We start from the raw sequence: 15,602 nt of genomic DNA on the forward strand, positions 1-15,602 counted from the left end.
GCGCGCGCTACGCATACATGCTGCGCCATCCGCCGGAACGGCTTCTGCGTATGTCAGATACCGGAAGTGAGAGAAAAGTGTTTATTAAAAAATAAACCAATTTAATTTTAATGAATTTTAATTAAATTTTAAATACAAAACATGAAAAGGAATCATTTTATAACACATTTTCTAAGAAGTCATTAATAAATATTGCATAATTCTTAACAGATACTTTAGGATACTTATTATGAAAATAAATTACTTTATACTTTAATAATACCTTAAAAGAATATACTTGAGTGCAAACTGAATGTAAGGCATTGCATATTGCATGTTATTTGCAATTAAATTAAAATGCATTATTAAATGTAGTATAGCATGTATTAAATGCAATAAGCTGAAATTTAGATGCTTTTTCAATGTACTTAAGTATATCTTTGTATATAATTTCATAATTACTTCATAATTTCATAATTACTATTGCTTTTCAAATATGTTTGAAGTCTATTTTCAAATGTACTGGCAAGAATTTATGGCAAACTGAGATATGCTTATGTTTTAATTGTCATGAATTGGAATATTTTTCTAGTTAAACATTTTAGAAAGATACATTTAGTACATTTAAAAAAATAATCTGAATGATAAATGAGCAAATACATGTAATAATAAAATACATTAAACTTAACATTTAATTTTGAATAATAAATATCCTTTCATAATAAAGTACTTTGTGATTTAATATATTTGTAAACACATCAAAAAGTGTAATTCTTTAAAGCAAGAAACAGTCATGAAGGCATGCTCTTTTTAGTAGGCTTTTATTTCATGAATGTTATGTTATCTGTAAGTAGTTTTTTAAAAATAGACTTGTAAGAATTGAAGTACACTATACAGTAAGTGCACTTTAATACAAGCACACTCCTTTTTCACAAGTGAAGGTATTCAAATACAAATATATGCATGAAATATATTAATCAAACTATCATTACATTTCTAATGTTCCTTACAAAGATGTACCATCATGGTATCACCAAGCTGTGGTACTTTGATATATCATGGTACTGAATGATAATTACTCAAGACTCTACGCATGTGTCAAAAATCATTGTAATACCATAATACTTTTTGTAAGTGGTACTATAATAAAAAAACATTTTTGTTAATGACTAATTAATGAAGTTATCATGAAGTGTAACCCTATGTATGAAGAAATATTTATCATTGTCACTTAGTAATTAGCTGTATTTCTGTAATAAAGATCCAAAGAAGTGAAGATACAGCTTTAAGGGAGTAGAATTACAGTCCACTTCACCTGAACACGATAAATAATGGATACAAGCCCACAGGTAATACTAGATCTCTGGTGCTTGTTCTCTGTACAGACACTCCTGGAAGTGTCTGAACCCCGTTTATCTTCAGTGCTGCATCAGCGAGGAGGTAGATTATGCAGCATTTATCTTCAGCTCATGAGGGGGACCTGACTGATCATATTCAAGGAAAAGGGATCCACTGAACAACGACAGCATGTTTGCGTAAAATCATCAAAACCAAATTTTCCCTAGTCTTTCCTAAACTCTCCGACACCACATGCTTGATACTTTTTCTTTTGCTGAATAATAAGTTTGCCATGACCCACAAAAAAGAGGCATAGCCTACAGTAAGATGAGGTTACATACCAGAGACAGTAATGGAGAACATCAACCTTCTCATTACAATAATTGGACAATGAGGAAGAGGAATGATCAAGTGCTGAGAAAATAACCTACAGAAACACTGTGATGGATTACAGACAAAAAAGAAAGCTGTCTTTTCTTACTATTGGATTAATATTTCTTTTGAGTGGCGTGGAATATGGTAAGTACATTTGACTCGTTCTTTTCTTTTCTTTTCTTTTCTTTTCTTTTCTTTTCTTTTCTTTTCTTTTCTTTTCTTTTCATGGTAAGTACATTTGACTCGTTCTTTTCTTTTCTTTTCTTTTCTCCTTAATACAAAAAAAAAAAAATCAATGCAGCAAGATTGCTTGTTTGAATCGATAGTGCTTAATATCTTCAAGAAAGCCTTAACCTGTATTAATGTGTAAATGGTGACTGTATTGATTGAATTTTGCACATCTACTGTTTAAATTGTCTTCTATCTCTCTCCCAGCTGTCATTCTGCCCACTATATGGAGATATCTGCAGTTATTAGAGGCACCACCTTATTTTCTTGGCTTGGGTCTATCTGCGTTCAGCTTCAGTGGGCTGGTGTTTGGTCCAGTGTTTGGTCACTGGTCAGACAAGACTAGAGCTACAAAGACCATCATCCTCTTCTCCAATGTGTTTGAAATTGTGGGTCAGTACTGAAGAATGGAGATGTATAATGTGATGTGGGTTTTGAAATAGATCAGAAATCCCTTGTTCTTGTGCGGTTATGATCTCTTTGACTTGCTCATTGCAACACACTTGTCTTATAGGAAACTTCATGTATTTTATGGGATATTCAAAATGGCTTCTTCTGTCCAGCCGACTTGTTGCAGGTGAGGCTATTTTGAAGTTGCACTGTTCTGTTAGTCTCAGAAAGTTTTGTTTGTTTGTGAACCTCCCTGCTCCTATGGTGCAAAGCATCAACATTAATATAATATGAGTCGTCAAACAGATACTAACAGAGAGATCTGTTGTTTGATTAATGATTCTCATTAGATTGTAATTAGTGCAGTGTTGAATCATCCTGACCAGAAACAATAACTTGTTTAGATGATAGTATGAATCTATTATGTATAATAAAGTATAAAATATCTACTTTAAAATAAATACACACACACACGCACACGCGCGCACACACACACACACACACACACACACACACACACACACACACACACACACACAATTGCAATAAAAAAATTCAACCCCCAAGAGACTGTAATAATTTACAAATTTAATAGTTTTTCAAAAATTGTACCTATAACAGTTTGGCATTTTATTAAAAGTGGTACTGTCAACATATAATGTAATATTTTTTGAGTTATAAGATTTTCTTTTTGGTATTATTCAACCCCTATTTAACATTGGTTTTAAAAGGCACTTATTTAGGGAACAAAATTTTGTTAAAACAATGAAACCTTTGGAAACTCTATAACAAAAATTAATTAACTTGGGTTGTTACACATACATAAAGTAGCAGATAGGCCAAGTGAAAGGAGCTCTCAAAAAAGCTCATGAACTGACTTATTGCAAAGATGGCATCCACAGTACCACACTTAAATTCACTGCGGGCTGCATGGCTAGGTGCTTGATTCAATACACCTGTGGCAATGGGTTTGATTGAAACACCTGAATTCAATAATTAAGAGGTGTGTCACAATATTTTTGTCCATATACGTGTGTGTCTAAGATACTGTATGCTGATCCTGCATGAATAGACATACATAATTCCTGTAGCAGAGACAGGTGGAGCTGGGGGAGGTGAGGGTTTTGCTGTGCAGGACCAGCTTATATCAAACACTGAACCAGACTATCATTGGCTGCGGAATCAGCAGTTGCCTTTCAGCTCTCACACACAGACACAGACACAGACACAGACACACACACACACACACACACACACAGTTATATATTTAAAGTTGTATATTTGATATTGTATTTATATAATTAATACATTAGGCGTATATAATTTAATATGTTACATATGATATTATTCATTGTGACATAGATTCAGAATTGGGAGAAAACCGAAGTGGGAAAAAATGCATTCATTTTCTGTATGCAAAATATAATATCCAGACATATTTATATAGTAATAAATAAATAAATAAGAACTATCTATATTTCCATGAATGCTGAGTACATCACATATAAACTACTTCATCCATCCATCAGGTATTGGAGCAGGAGCGGGTTCCTCGATTTTTGGATTCCTCACACGCACTACTCTCCCTGATGAGCGAGCTGGAGTCTTTGCTGCTGTCATGGCATGTCGTCAGGCTGGACTTCTGATCGGTGAGTCAGTGTTCTAAGACATAATAAGTGGCAAAAGCACTTTATTCCATTTAATATTTAGCCAATGTGCATTTTACACTTTCAGGTCCTGCTTTCAATATCTTTCTAAGGTTGTGTGATTTCAAACTGGGTCCATTTGTTGTAAATAAGTACACCTCACCTGGGGTAAGTCTGTTTTGGCTCATTTCTTATTAATTTACTTGAATTCTCAAACACATTATGTTACACATAATGATTCATACAGCTTGGAAACACTGCACATTTTGGATGTCTCCTTAATGTAACTGACCTGATTGAGATCATAAGCAGAGTTAGTATTATTAGAGGGTGGGTGGGGGCTGGTTAATATAATTTAAGGGACCTTGGCAAACATGAACTAACAATGAAAAGTTGGAAACAAAGACTAATAAATACTGTAATAATGTATTACTTCGTTACTGTGAGTTAATGCATTAACTAATGAGACATTATTGTAATGTGTTACAAATTAAATTATATTATTACAACTTATAAATTAAATTAAATTAAAAACACAGGAAACTAACAGTAATTTAAAACATCTAAAACATGACATAGACATGTTCTTTGTGAGATTAAAAGCTTCATTCATCTTCGGAACACAATTTAAGATATTTTGGATGAAAACCGGGAGGCTTGTGACTGTCCCATAGACTTGTAAGTAAGTAACAGTGTCAAGGTCCAGGAGAGTATGAAAAGTATCGTCAGAATAGTCCATCTGCCATCAGTGATTCAACTGTAATGTTATGAAGTGACGAGAATACTTTTTGTACATGAAGAAAACAAAAATAAAGACTTTATTCAACAATTCCTCTCCTCTGTGTCTCTCCAAATCAGCGTAGCACCATTTTGGCAAATCTGAGCAGTACGCAGGCGGCGTATGCTCTTCTGTGTCAGCCGCGCTGCTCGGATGCGCTGTTGTCTTTCCAACCAAAGCGTAAATACATGTAAAAAACGTCACCTTGTGGCATGGCTGATACAGAAGAGCGTTCGCCGCCTGCGTACTGCTCAGATTTGACAAAATGGTGCTACGCTGATTTGGAGAGACACAGAGGAGAGGAATTATTGAATAAAGTCGTTATTTTTGCATACAAAAACTATTGTCGTCGCTTCATAACGTTACGGTTGAATCACTGATGGCAGATGGAGTATTCTGACGATGACTTTCATACTTTCCTGGACCTTGACACTGTTACTTATCCGCAGTCTATGGGACAGTCACAAGCCTCCCGGTTTTCATCCAAAATATCTTAAATTGTGTTCCAAAAATGAACTAAGCTTTTATGGGTTTGGAACGACATGGGGGTAAGTGATTAATGACAAAATTTTCATTCTGGGGTGAAGTATCCCTTTAACCATTAAGTTATTTATTTATTTATTGTTTGTTTGTTTATAATTTTTAAGCCCTTTTATGTAAGTGATCCTGTTTTTTAAAGCTTGTTGGCCTTGTGCTCTTTTTGTCCCAGCTTTTCATGTGTGGGATGTGGGTGCTTATGCAGTTTGCAGTAATGGTTCTGTACTGGGACATCCCACCACTGGACTCCTTCCCTGAGCAGCACATGCTCCTCAGAGAGGTCAGAGGTGAAGAAGATGAGCCACTCATGAGTCTAGAGGATGAACACATGGCTGCAGCAGAGGACTCGTATGGCTCCTTCACTCCAGAACAGACAGAGACCCGGCTCTCATCTGAACTCCCACCTTCTCCTCCAGATTCCCCCTCTCTAGACACCTCTGATCCCTTTGAAAACTTCAGCGCTAGTCAAGGTGAAGCCCAGAGTTTATTGTCAAATCACAAAAGTACTGTGTATTTGTGTCTGTGTGTGTGTGTGTTTTTCGCAGAGAATTTTGAGTTGGTGTGGCATTGATTCCTTCTTTGTTGTATCCGAGGTGCTAATCTGAGAGAGTAGTGGCCTGAAAAAGCTTTATTGATCAACTCATTCTGTCTTTGGTCTACAATTGCAGTGTGTGTGTGTGCATGTGGTAGATATCTCCATTATATTCAATCATGTCTTGGCAGCTTTGAAATGCCTGAGATCTACACCGTTCTCTCTCTTTCTCTCTGTAGAGTTTCTGAGGGAGGAGGTGGTGGTTCTCCTCACTGCTCAGTTCATCACTCTCTTCAATCAGACAGCACTCGAGGTAAAAGTCGTCATCAGCCTCATGAAACTACTTTTTTTCAAGGTGGCACCAGTGGCAGTGCTGGTTGACTTCTTGTTGTCAGATGAGCAAAGGGGATTAGCAAACATGCTATTTTGAATATTCTGGCTTGGTATGTTGTGTTGGATCACATTTTTGGAACCATTAAAATATGTTAGAAATGTGCTAGCAACATGTTAAAAATGTAAATAGTGTAATAAGACATGCTATATCAGAGTGTTAACAATATGCTTGCAAAATTTTAAAACTAGCAATGTGCTAAAACATACTAACATAATCCAAATGTAAACCAAATGCTAACTAGCAACATGATAAAACATGCTATAACAAGCTTGCAGTGTGCTAACATCATGTTAAAACACACTAACAGCATGGAAGCAAAATATGGAAGAAATGTGCTCAATGTGTTAAAACATGCTAGCAAATGCTAAAATATGTTAGAAATGTGTTAGCATGTTGAAACATGCCAGCAGTGTGCTTAAATGTGTTAAGAATATGTTAGCAATAGGCTACCAAAATGCTAAAATCTGCTAGCAACAAAATATGATAGCAGCATGCTAGCACGTTAAACACACTAAAGGAATGCAAGCAACGTGTTATCAATATCAATATGCCAAAAAATGTGCTATCCAGATGTTAAAATGGTATCAGAGTGTTAAAGGTGCAGTAAGCGACTTCACCAAAACAAAATCACCAAAACAAACATGCCCTAAACAAAAGGATCCACAAACATGCTATGCAACACAGGCAACTCCCCCATCATGAGTGGACACGGCCGGGGTGCAACTGCACATTTGCTTAGGGGTATGCAAGATCAGTGTGGGTGCCCCCATATTCTAGCCCCTAACACTAACCCTCACATATATATATTCGGTATATAACCCTCACAAAAAAGTCTGTAACCAAAAGCCCAGAAACTAGCTTGTGCATTGAAGGATACAAACTCATCAAGAGTGGAGAAAAGGGCGTTTTCAATACCACAGCCAAAAAAATAAAAAAATAAAATGTAATAAAAATAAATAATAAATAAATAAAAATAAATAAATAAATAAATAAATTAAACCTTTTTTTTTAAATTTTTTTGACAAATTTAATATTTGTAATTTTTTAGTTTTTGGAGGGATTTAAGGTACTTTTTTATTTTTTGTGGGATTTTTTTTTATTTTTTGTTTTGTTTCTAAATTTTTCATGCAACGTTTCAGTCCAATGACCTTCATCAGGCAAGGTCACTGGACCGAAACATTGTATGTGAAAACATTTCTTTTTGATATATTTGCAAGTGAGGATAATGTGCGGAATTTATTTTTCTTCTTTTAGTTGAAACTTTTTTTTTTTATTTATTTTTTTTACCCTATGCACATATTGATTGCGTTCAGGTGTGTGAGGGTAATTGCTGAATGTTTATATATTTTATATAAAATGAGAACATTATATGTAAAATTAACTTTAAAGAAAGTCTACTTTATTTATTTATTTGCATATTTTTATTTTTTTAAGGAGTTTTTTCATGGAAAATTTGCCATGTTTAAGTGGAAGATGTCTGCCACCTGGTGGAAAACAAAAACTATTAAAATGTAAACGTAATGATATTCCCACTATGACCAGTAGATGGAAGCAGAGGATCATTCATTATCTCATTTAACATTTCCACTCCATAATATAGTTTTTTTTCTTTCAGTTTTGCTTTTGGATTTATATTTTAGACAATTTAAATCACTATTATAAAATTTAAAAAACACCTTTTTTTTTGTTCAGTTCAAGTTCAGCATTGTTTTGTGCTGAAAATTGAAGTAGCAAGAGTTTGAAAAAACAAACAAACAAACAAACAAACAAACAAACAAACAAACAAAAACCCTCATGGGATCTTTGTGAATCACACAAATGGCATATTTTGAATTTAAAACGCCAATTTTTTTAAAAGCTGACTAGTCTGCATCCTTGTTAATCTTCTCAGTTTCTCTCAAATGTAAATCAAACGCCCATTTACAAATATATTGTGGCTCTTTTTTTTTTTTCAATCTGCAGACAGTTTTTTTTTGCGTAGATAGCTGGCTTTTTGAATAAGACCACCTCCGAGCCATATACGGAGTCCGCCCCATGGAAGAGAGGGGTGGGGGGAGCAGTAGCTCATTAACATTTACATTTCGTGGGCACAATGCTTCTGAAAGCAAGTCACCAGATCCCCCACAGTGTCCTAAATTCATCTGAGCTACTAAATAATGTCTGTCCAATTATGATTGATTAAGGCTCACAGTAGTAGGGACATCTAAATTTAATTTAATCTTATCTAATCTAAGCATTGATTTAATATAATCAGGTATATGAAATTGACACACATTTACCTTCCCAGTTGCCTGACCTAGATACATGACAAACTGGTTATAGAGTTCAAAATGCTTCTTTTTATTATCTTTTATCAGCTATATCATGCTTAGTTTTATTCTTTCACACTAAATCAAATTTATATATGAAGGATCATATGCTAGATAAATTATAATCTTGCATTTACTTTACACTGCCTGGAGAAAATGTGTGATGCCTACTCATGTAAGATCTATTAGTTGTTCTGAGCTGTTTTAAGCTTATTGCTGTGTGGTTTCTAGGGTGTTCTGAATAGTTGATGTCTGTGTTCTCTTATCTCCAGACCATGGTGACCCCTCTGACGCAGAAGTACTTTGGCTTCGGTGAGCTGGGGAACAGTGTGATGTACAGCCTGTGTGGGGTGGAGGTAATTGCAGGTTTCTTCCTGGTGCGCTGGCTGAGCCGTGTGCTGGAGGACCGGGTGGTGCTGGCGGTGGGGCTGCTCATCTGCAGCGGGGCTTGTGTCTGGTGCCTCATCTTCCTGGCAAATCCACAAGGTGTGTGTGTGAGTGTGTGTGTGTGTGTGTGTGTGTGTGTGTGGCAGACGTCCAGAGAAACTGGCATACACCTAGGCATGGACAGACACAATATGCCTGCTCAGTTTGGTGCCAGCTCAATGAAATGCATTATTAGTTTGGAACTGCTTTAAATATGTCTGTCTATCTATCTATCTATCTATCTATCTATCTATCTATCTATCTATCTATCTATCTATCTATCTATCTATCTATCTTTCTATCTATCTATCTATCTATCTATCTATCTATCTATCTATCTATCTATCTATCTATCTATCTATCTATCTATCTATTGTCTGTGATATTCTTGCTTTCATTCTCAATTCAATATGTCTTTTGTTTAGGTGGCTTTGCATTCGAGTTGATTGAGTTCATCATCGGAGTGTTTCTGCAGTTACTGGGACTTCCTTTCGTTGCCGTGTCTCAGGTGTCTCTCTTTTCTAAGGTTACAGCTGAGAAAACACAAGGTGAGAAACAAAGAAAAGTCCACTGAGAATACGAAAAAGACAGAAGAAAAAGATAGATGAGATCTTGAGTAAACATGTAACACTCATGTTTGTATAAGTGTCACTTATTGTCACTGTTTAGATATTCAAAACGATGTGCTGATTCTAATGACTTTGTGTTGTGTGTGTATGTGTGTGTGTGTGTGTCTGCAGGCTTTAGTCAGGGTGTACGCCGTTCAGTCGGGGGTCTTGCCACTATTCTCGGTCCCCTGTGGGCAGGGGGTCTAATAGGAAATCTATATGTGATGCTGGGTATGATGATGCTCCTACTGACCCTCATCATGGTGTGTAGACTCATTATGACTGATTCTGAAAATCATCAGAGATTTCCATTAGTATGTCATCATAATCAAATTTACCAGCTCAAATATAGATACATTTATTGGTTAGTGCAAACAGTGACTATCATAGATCCAGAAAAAAAAAAAAGAAGAAAAAAAAAACTATTAAAAGAGATTGTAGGGTCATTAGAGTGACTGGCCTTTTTTATTTCAAAAGGGTGATTTATAAATAAGTAAAAATGTTAGATTTTAAACATTTTTATCAGACAGCAAATACTTTCAAGTGTTAACAAATTGTATTGCGCTATCTCAAGCAACTTTATAATAATAACATAAGTTGTTGTGTTACTTCAGAAAAGTAACAGGGTTGACAGTCACAAGGTTGAGAGTTTTTTAGTAATTTCTATACTTTCTAGTTTAGTATAAAAGTTTAATGTTGAAATTCTCATGAATGTCCATATTGAATTAGTTATTTTATATATATATATATATATATATATATATATATATATATATATATATATATATATATATATATATATATATATAGTAATTATTTACTATACAAAAACATAGTAACAGGGGTGACAATTCAAGGTGGTTCCCTTTTGACAAACCTAAATAAAACTGAATACATAAGGAAAAACAAAATAAACTTGTCCAGTTTATTTGTAGATTATTATTATTATTTTTTTTTTTCAAATAATGCATTATTTTTTTTTTAAATAAAAGATTGTTTTTTTTTTTAAATAAAAGATTTTTTTGATGGAGGGTTGTTTATGCTAAATAAAGAAAGTAATTAATAAATTAAATTTTTTTTTTTTATGTATATATAAATTAATGTTAAATAATTCAAAATAAAATTACAAAATTTTTACCTATCTAAAAAAAATGTCTGTCATTTTGAAAATGACCCTTTAAAACTGAGACTAATTGGTGATTGTTCTGATCAGATCATGATGGTGTTGTCCTATGAGAAGCTGGTGGAGCCGCCCAGGGTGGAGCATGCAGAGGACTCAGAGAACGGAGGATAGACGACACGCTTCACTACACAGGATACAGGTGAGACAGTGAACTTACATTGTTTACTGGGTAATTGTGTAATTTCAGTCAGCAGCATGACTTATTGGAACTGAAATAATAAAATAAAAATTTATCTAAAAAGAACATATAGTTGCACATCAAACTCACCCCATTGGCTGAGGTCCAACTGGACAAGATTTAGCAAGATCCCATTGGCCCTTGCTGGGTAGATGTCACAACCACAACATCATACAATATTTTGTATCAGTTCCCACAGTGTTTGGATGACTCGGATTTATATTGGTATGGATTTATATTTTTAACTGTCTCTTGCCTTTTACCTCAGTTTAGGATAGTTGCTTGCTAGTGAAGGAGTTGGGACTTTGTGAGTTTTTGATGTTATCAGCAGATAAGCATCATCATGATGATGTCATTTTCCTGTGTCTACAAAGTCATTTATGGCTCATATTATCGGCTCACAAAAAACTGGTGGCCATGATGCCTATGAGCAAAGATTGCAGATTTTATTCTGAGGGTTCTTGCACAAGTTAATAATCTACTATCGAGACTGCATAGCAATGCTAATGCTAACAGATCTTTCTTCAGATCATAGAGCTCCTTGACTGAGCTTATGTTGCTCGGTCATCCTAATAAGAATGTTCAAACATTCAAAACAGTATTTTGATAGTGCCACAGCATTTGCCATCAGTGTCTGTCTTACAGTTGTCTCTGCATATTAAGCTTGTATAATAGAACCCTTATGAAAAACTGCATAATTGTATTGAATGTGCACTTGTAGTGTGCTGAAGTGTACTTCTTTTTCACAAGGGAAATTATTTTGCCATGGAAACAATATACATTTCATCTTTAAAGAACATGTGTTTATCTGCAGTTTTACTGTGTACAATCTGTGTTAGAGTGACATATTGTCGTTCGAGCAATTCCACTCATAACTTTTATTTTGTCTGTGCTGAGTTAAACTGACACAGACTCCAGCCATGCAGCTTTAAACCACAATATAGATACTGCTCAGAATGGAAAACAGGACAAAATATGGTGCTAAAAGCAAAGAAGTGGGCCATTGAATAATAAATGCTATAATCTGCTAGCGACAGTCAACATTATGACACAAAATCACACTCTCTGCAGTATGACAAAAGCTGTCATTGGTAAATGAATCTATCTGTGTGATTTTCATATTTCAGCACAGATCAAGAGCCCCTCTCTCTGCGGTCTGTCTGCCAAAGTTTAGCGCTCGTGTGGGGCTGTACAGAGCAGATGCTGAAACAGTGAGAGATAAGAGGCCCTGCCAGGACTAGCAGACCGCAAACAGCGAGAAGGGCGCGCACACACACACACACACACACACACACACACACACACACACACACACACACACACACACACACACACACAAATATTACATTTGGTATAACATATCCTTAAATCTGACATATTTTGGTTTAATACTAGTTTTTATATTATGTATTTTTATGATTTTTATTCTCATTCTCATCATTTCTGATTCCATTTAGCATAGTTAACGCATTTACTGTGTGGCTCTTTTAATGTAAATGTTTTATGGTTTGAGGATATCCTGATATGCTAATATGAAAGAGTGTGGCAATTTGTATCGAAGGAACACATGATGGCGCTATTGCCCCTTAAAGAGATTGACTTTGAAAAGAACTGCACGACTCTATGCATGAGTGTGTGTGTGTGTGTGTGTGTGTGTGTGTGTGTGTGTGTGTGTGTGTGTGTGTGTGTGTGTGTGTGTGTGTGTGTGTGAATTTCCGAAAAACAAGTGATACATGCAATTATTCTGCACAGACCATCGGTCATTTCTTTGGATATTTACTCATCTTAAGAGGGAAACTGAATATTTATGTGTCCTCTGGTGCGTATGATCTGCTGTTTGTTGATTGTCTTGAAATATTATTACTGTAAACTCATTAAAATCTGTTCAGCAAATATAGACGCTTTAAATGAATGAATCAACACCAACATCATTGTGGCATCCTTTCATTTAATAGCTTTTTTCTATAGATAAATGTTATAAATATACCTTATCACTGATATATATATATATATATTTTTTTTATGTGTTGGATTGCATTTTGGATTGTGGACTATTTCACAGAGTCCAGTAATGTATTTTATCTCTAATTTAGCAGGGTCAATCTAGCCATCTTTATTCTCGCATTAATAGGCATTATTTGATAGCTATCACTACTTTATGTCATATTACAGTACACTGGCATTAATCTAGTAAACAAGTCAACACTGTTGCAATGGAGTTTATGGCATCAATGAAACTGGTTATAGTGGCCCAAGGTTATTGAAAGACTACTAATTTATTTTTTGACTGATATCTCTTCAATTACTAGGGTGTAAATTGTGTAAATTTAAAGGGATAGTGCATCTGTCATCATTCATTCACCTTCAGGTTGTTCCAAACCTGTATGCATTTCTTTCTTTTGCAAAACACAAATAAAGATATTTTGAGTAATTGTGTCCATATAATAAAAGTCAGTGGGAACCGAAACTCTTTCAAGAGGCTGAGTAAGTACTGACAGCATTTTTATTTTTGGGTGAACTATCTCTTTAATTTTTCATTTTGCTGTGGAAGGAAATGCTGCAATAACATGTGCTATGGTCTCCCATTTTACCAAACCCAGTAGAGATATGAAAATGGTCCATTCCACTCAATGTATTGCAGAGCAATAAGCATTTAACCTTTCACCCCTCAATCCACATGATCTCATAATCCTGCAACAGCTCTGTGTGAAATAATTTTATAATCCCAATCCCACATACGTGTTCACATCTGTAGAAGTGATGCGCAGGAAGAGCATTAACACATTGTGAGAAGGCCGCACAGTGATCACTGTAATTGAGAGCAATTGTGACAGTTATAATCATGACACTGTCATAAATCTGTCAGACATCAGACGTCCGTGTCATTCTGAGTGATGTCTTCTGATAGCCGCCCAGCTCTGACGCCAAAATTAAAAAGAAAATGTATTTCCTGATAGTTTTACTGTTTATAAATTGACTTTCCTTCACAATACCGGTCACGCCATCTAGTAAAACATCATGTTTTTATGTAAATGAGAAGCATTGCTTGGGCATCAGAGTATAATGACATAAAGGGGGAAAGAAAAAAACAAGAGCTTTTTTAGTAAATTAATGCCAGCTTTTTATCCTGCGGGATGTTCGGCATCAGAATAATGGGTTGCCAGTGGCTTGGCATTTGCGTTCAAGAGGCTTACGTGCCATCTCTGCACAGCTCCTCTCTCTTCATTTGAAAATGTCATTTGGAACCAGCAGGTTGTGGCCACGGCAACATCACAGAATAACATTTCTCAAATCCTATTTGACAAATATGTGTCAGACGTCATAAGCAGCTCGGGATTAAACATGTTGGCCAAACGTGTTTAGCGTTACGCAGAGGGCAACCCGAAAGAGTTCAGGCCAGTGCTACAAGAGAACTGAAGCCTGGATTGAAGAGTTGGATTTGCTGCCAAAACTTTAAAGTGAAAAGACAGGATAGAAGAAGCATTCAGCATATATCGTGCATGTTGGTAGTATTGAGTGAGGAGTAGTATTTGTGGAGGAGGAAAATCAGGTAAATTATGGTAAGTAATTGGTTTGTGATTGGTTTATGAACCACATTTGGAGCAATTATCAGAAATGAAATCACATTTCTGCAGCAGGTGGTGGAGCAATTAGCTCTGCGCTAGTGCTGCGCTGAGTACATTATATAAATATAATGGCAAACACTCATAACCCCCTCCAAACCAAGACTTTTCTTCCTTCTCACCTCAAAACAGACACAGCCTTCATCCCAAAAGCACAAAAGATGCTAGCACGAAACATTAAGAATTGGTTGGATTAGCTGTAAAATCCATAAAACTGAGATGTTTGATTTTGTCAGATTTTTTTTGAACTCAGATGAACTTAAAAAAAAAAAGTTTAATGATGTTTTATGTATTTTTTTTATGTATTTTATATGCACAATTTGCAATATATGTGTGTGTCAAAGTTTAAAGCCTGATTCCCTGCAGAAGCTGGAGAAAACAGCTGTGTGTCTGTTTTTTTTTCTTACAATAAATTGGGTAACAGGCTTGAACAAATGCATTCAACATAATAAATTGTGTAAATGAAAATGTATTATAAATATATTTTAAATGCAATTATTTATGTATAATTAAGTGAATTTTAATGTTCTGACCCACTTAAGGAGGACTTACTGTAAGTGCATACTTTACACACACACACACACACACACACACACACACACACACACACACACACACACACACACACACACACACACACATATATAATTTCATAATTACTATTGTCTTGAAATATGGTAAAAGTGTACTGACAAATGTACTAAAATAATCTTTAATGTCATTGATTTATTGAAACTTGTCATGTATCTAAATCTATTTGTAATGATGATAAAGTTGCTATTTAATGGATGAAATTATAATCAAATAAGTTACATGTGTCAGTACATCAAAATGAGTGCACTTTCAAGAATTGCCAAAGAAATAAATTACTAAATAAAACAAAATGATACCTCTACATTCCTTTCATAGACTTTTATGATTTGAAGTGCACTACAAGTGCACATTCAATACAGTTAAGTGTACTGCTTTTTACCTTACACCTTCAAGGCCTTACACTTTATACTAAGAATTTTGAAATGACTTTCACTGCAAAATTCAATGGTTGGTTTTGCTGTTCTAGGGTGTTTTCTAAGCAAGC

The 15,602-nt window shown here is 35.1% G+C and overlaps 1 protein-coding gene across 1 annotated transcript; it reads left to right on the plus strand.

The window, feature by feature from the left end:
• Positions 1 to 1,161: 1,161 nt before the first annotated feature.
• On the plus strand, positions 1,162 to 13,338 carry mfsd8l2 (major facilitator superfamily domain containing 8-like 2). The gene is made up of 12 exons (XM_042770712.1): positions 1,162 to 1,836; positions 2,128 to 2,313; positions 2,435 to 2,497; positions 3,840 to 3,959; positions 4,045 to 4,124; positions 5,444 to 5,741; positions 6,043 to 6,116; positions 8,779 to 8,992; positions 9,358 to 9,480; positions 9,673 to 9,803; positions 10,754 to 10,862; positions 12,029 to 13,338. The coding sequence occupies exons 1-11, from the start codon at positions 1,761 to 1,763 to the stop codon at positions 10,832 to 10,834; spliced, it is 1,446 nt and encodes a 481-aa protein (XP_042626646.1). The 5' UTR covers positions 1,162 to 1,760; the 3' UTR covers positions 10,835 to 10,862; positions 12,029 to 13,338.
• Positions 13,339 to 15,602: the final 2,264 nt, after the last annotated feature.

This window comes from Cyprinus carpio, chromosome A2 (assembly GCF_018340385.1).
Source record: "Cyprinus carpio isolate SPL01 chromosome A2, ASM1834038v1, whole genome shotgun sequence".
Lineage (NCBI taxonomy): Eukaryota > Metazoa > Chordata > Actinopteri > Cypriniformes > Cyprinidae > Cyprinus > Cyprinus carpio.

Bases quoted from the DNA above. Each gene is read 5' to 3' on its own strand.
- mfsd8l2 (XM_042770712.1), top strand. From the start codon at position 1,761: ATGGATTACAGACAAAAAAGAAAGCTGTCTTTTCTTACTATTGGATTA. The intron at 2,314-2,434 runs GTCAGTACTGAA...CTTGTCTTATAG, and splicing joins CAATGTGTTTGAAATTGTGG to GAAACTTCATGTATTTTATG. The intron at 9,804-10,753 runs GTGTGTAGACTC...TGTTCTGATCAG, and splicing joins TCCTACTGACCCTCATCATG to ATCATGATGGTGTTGTCCTA.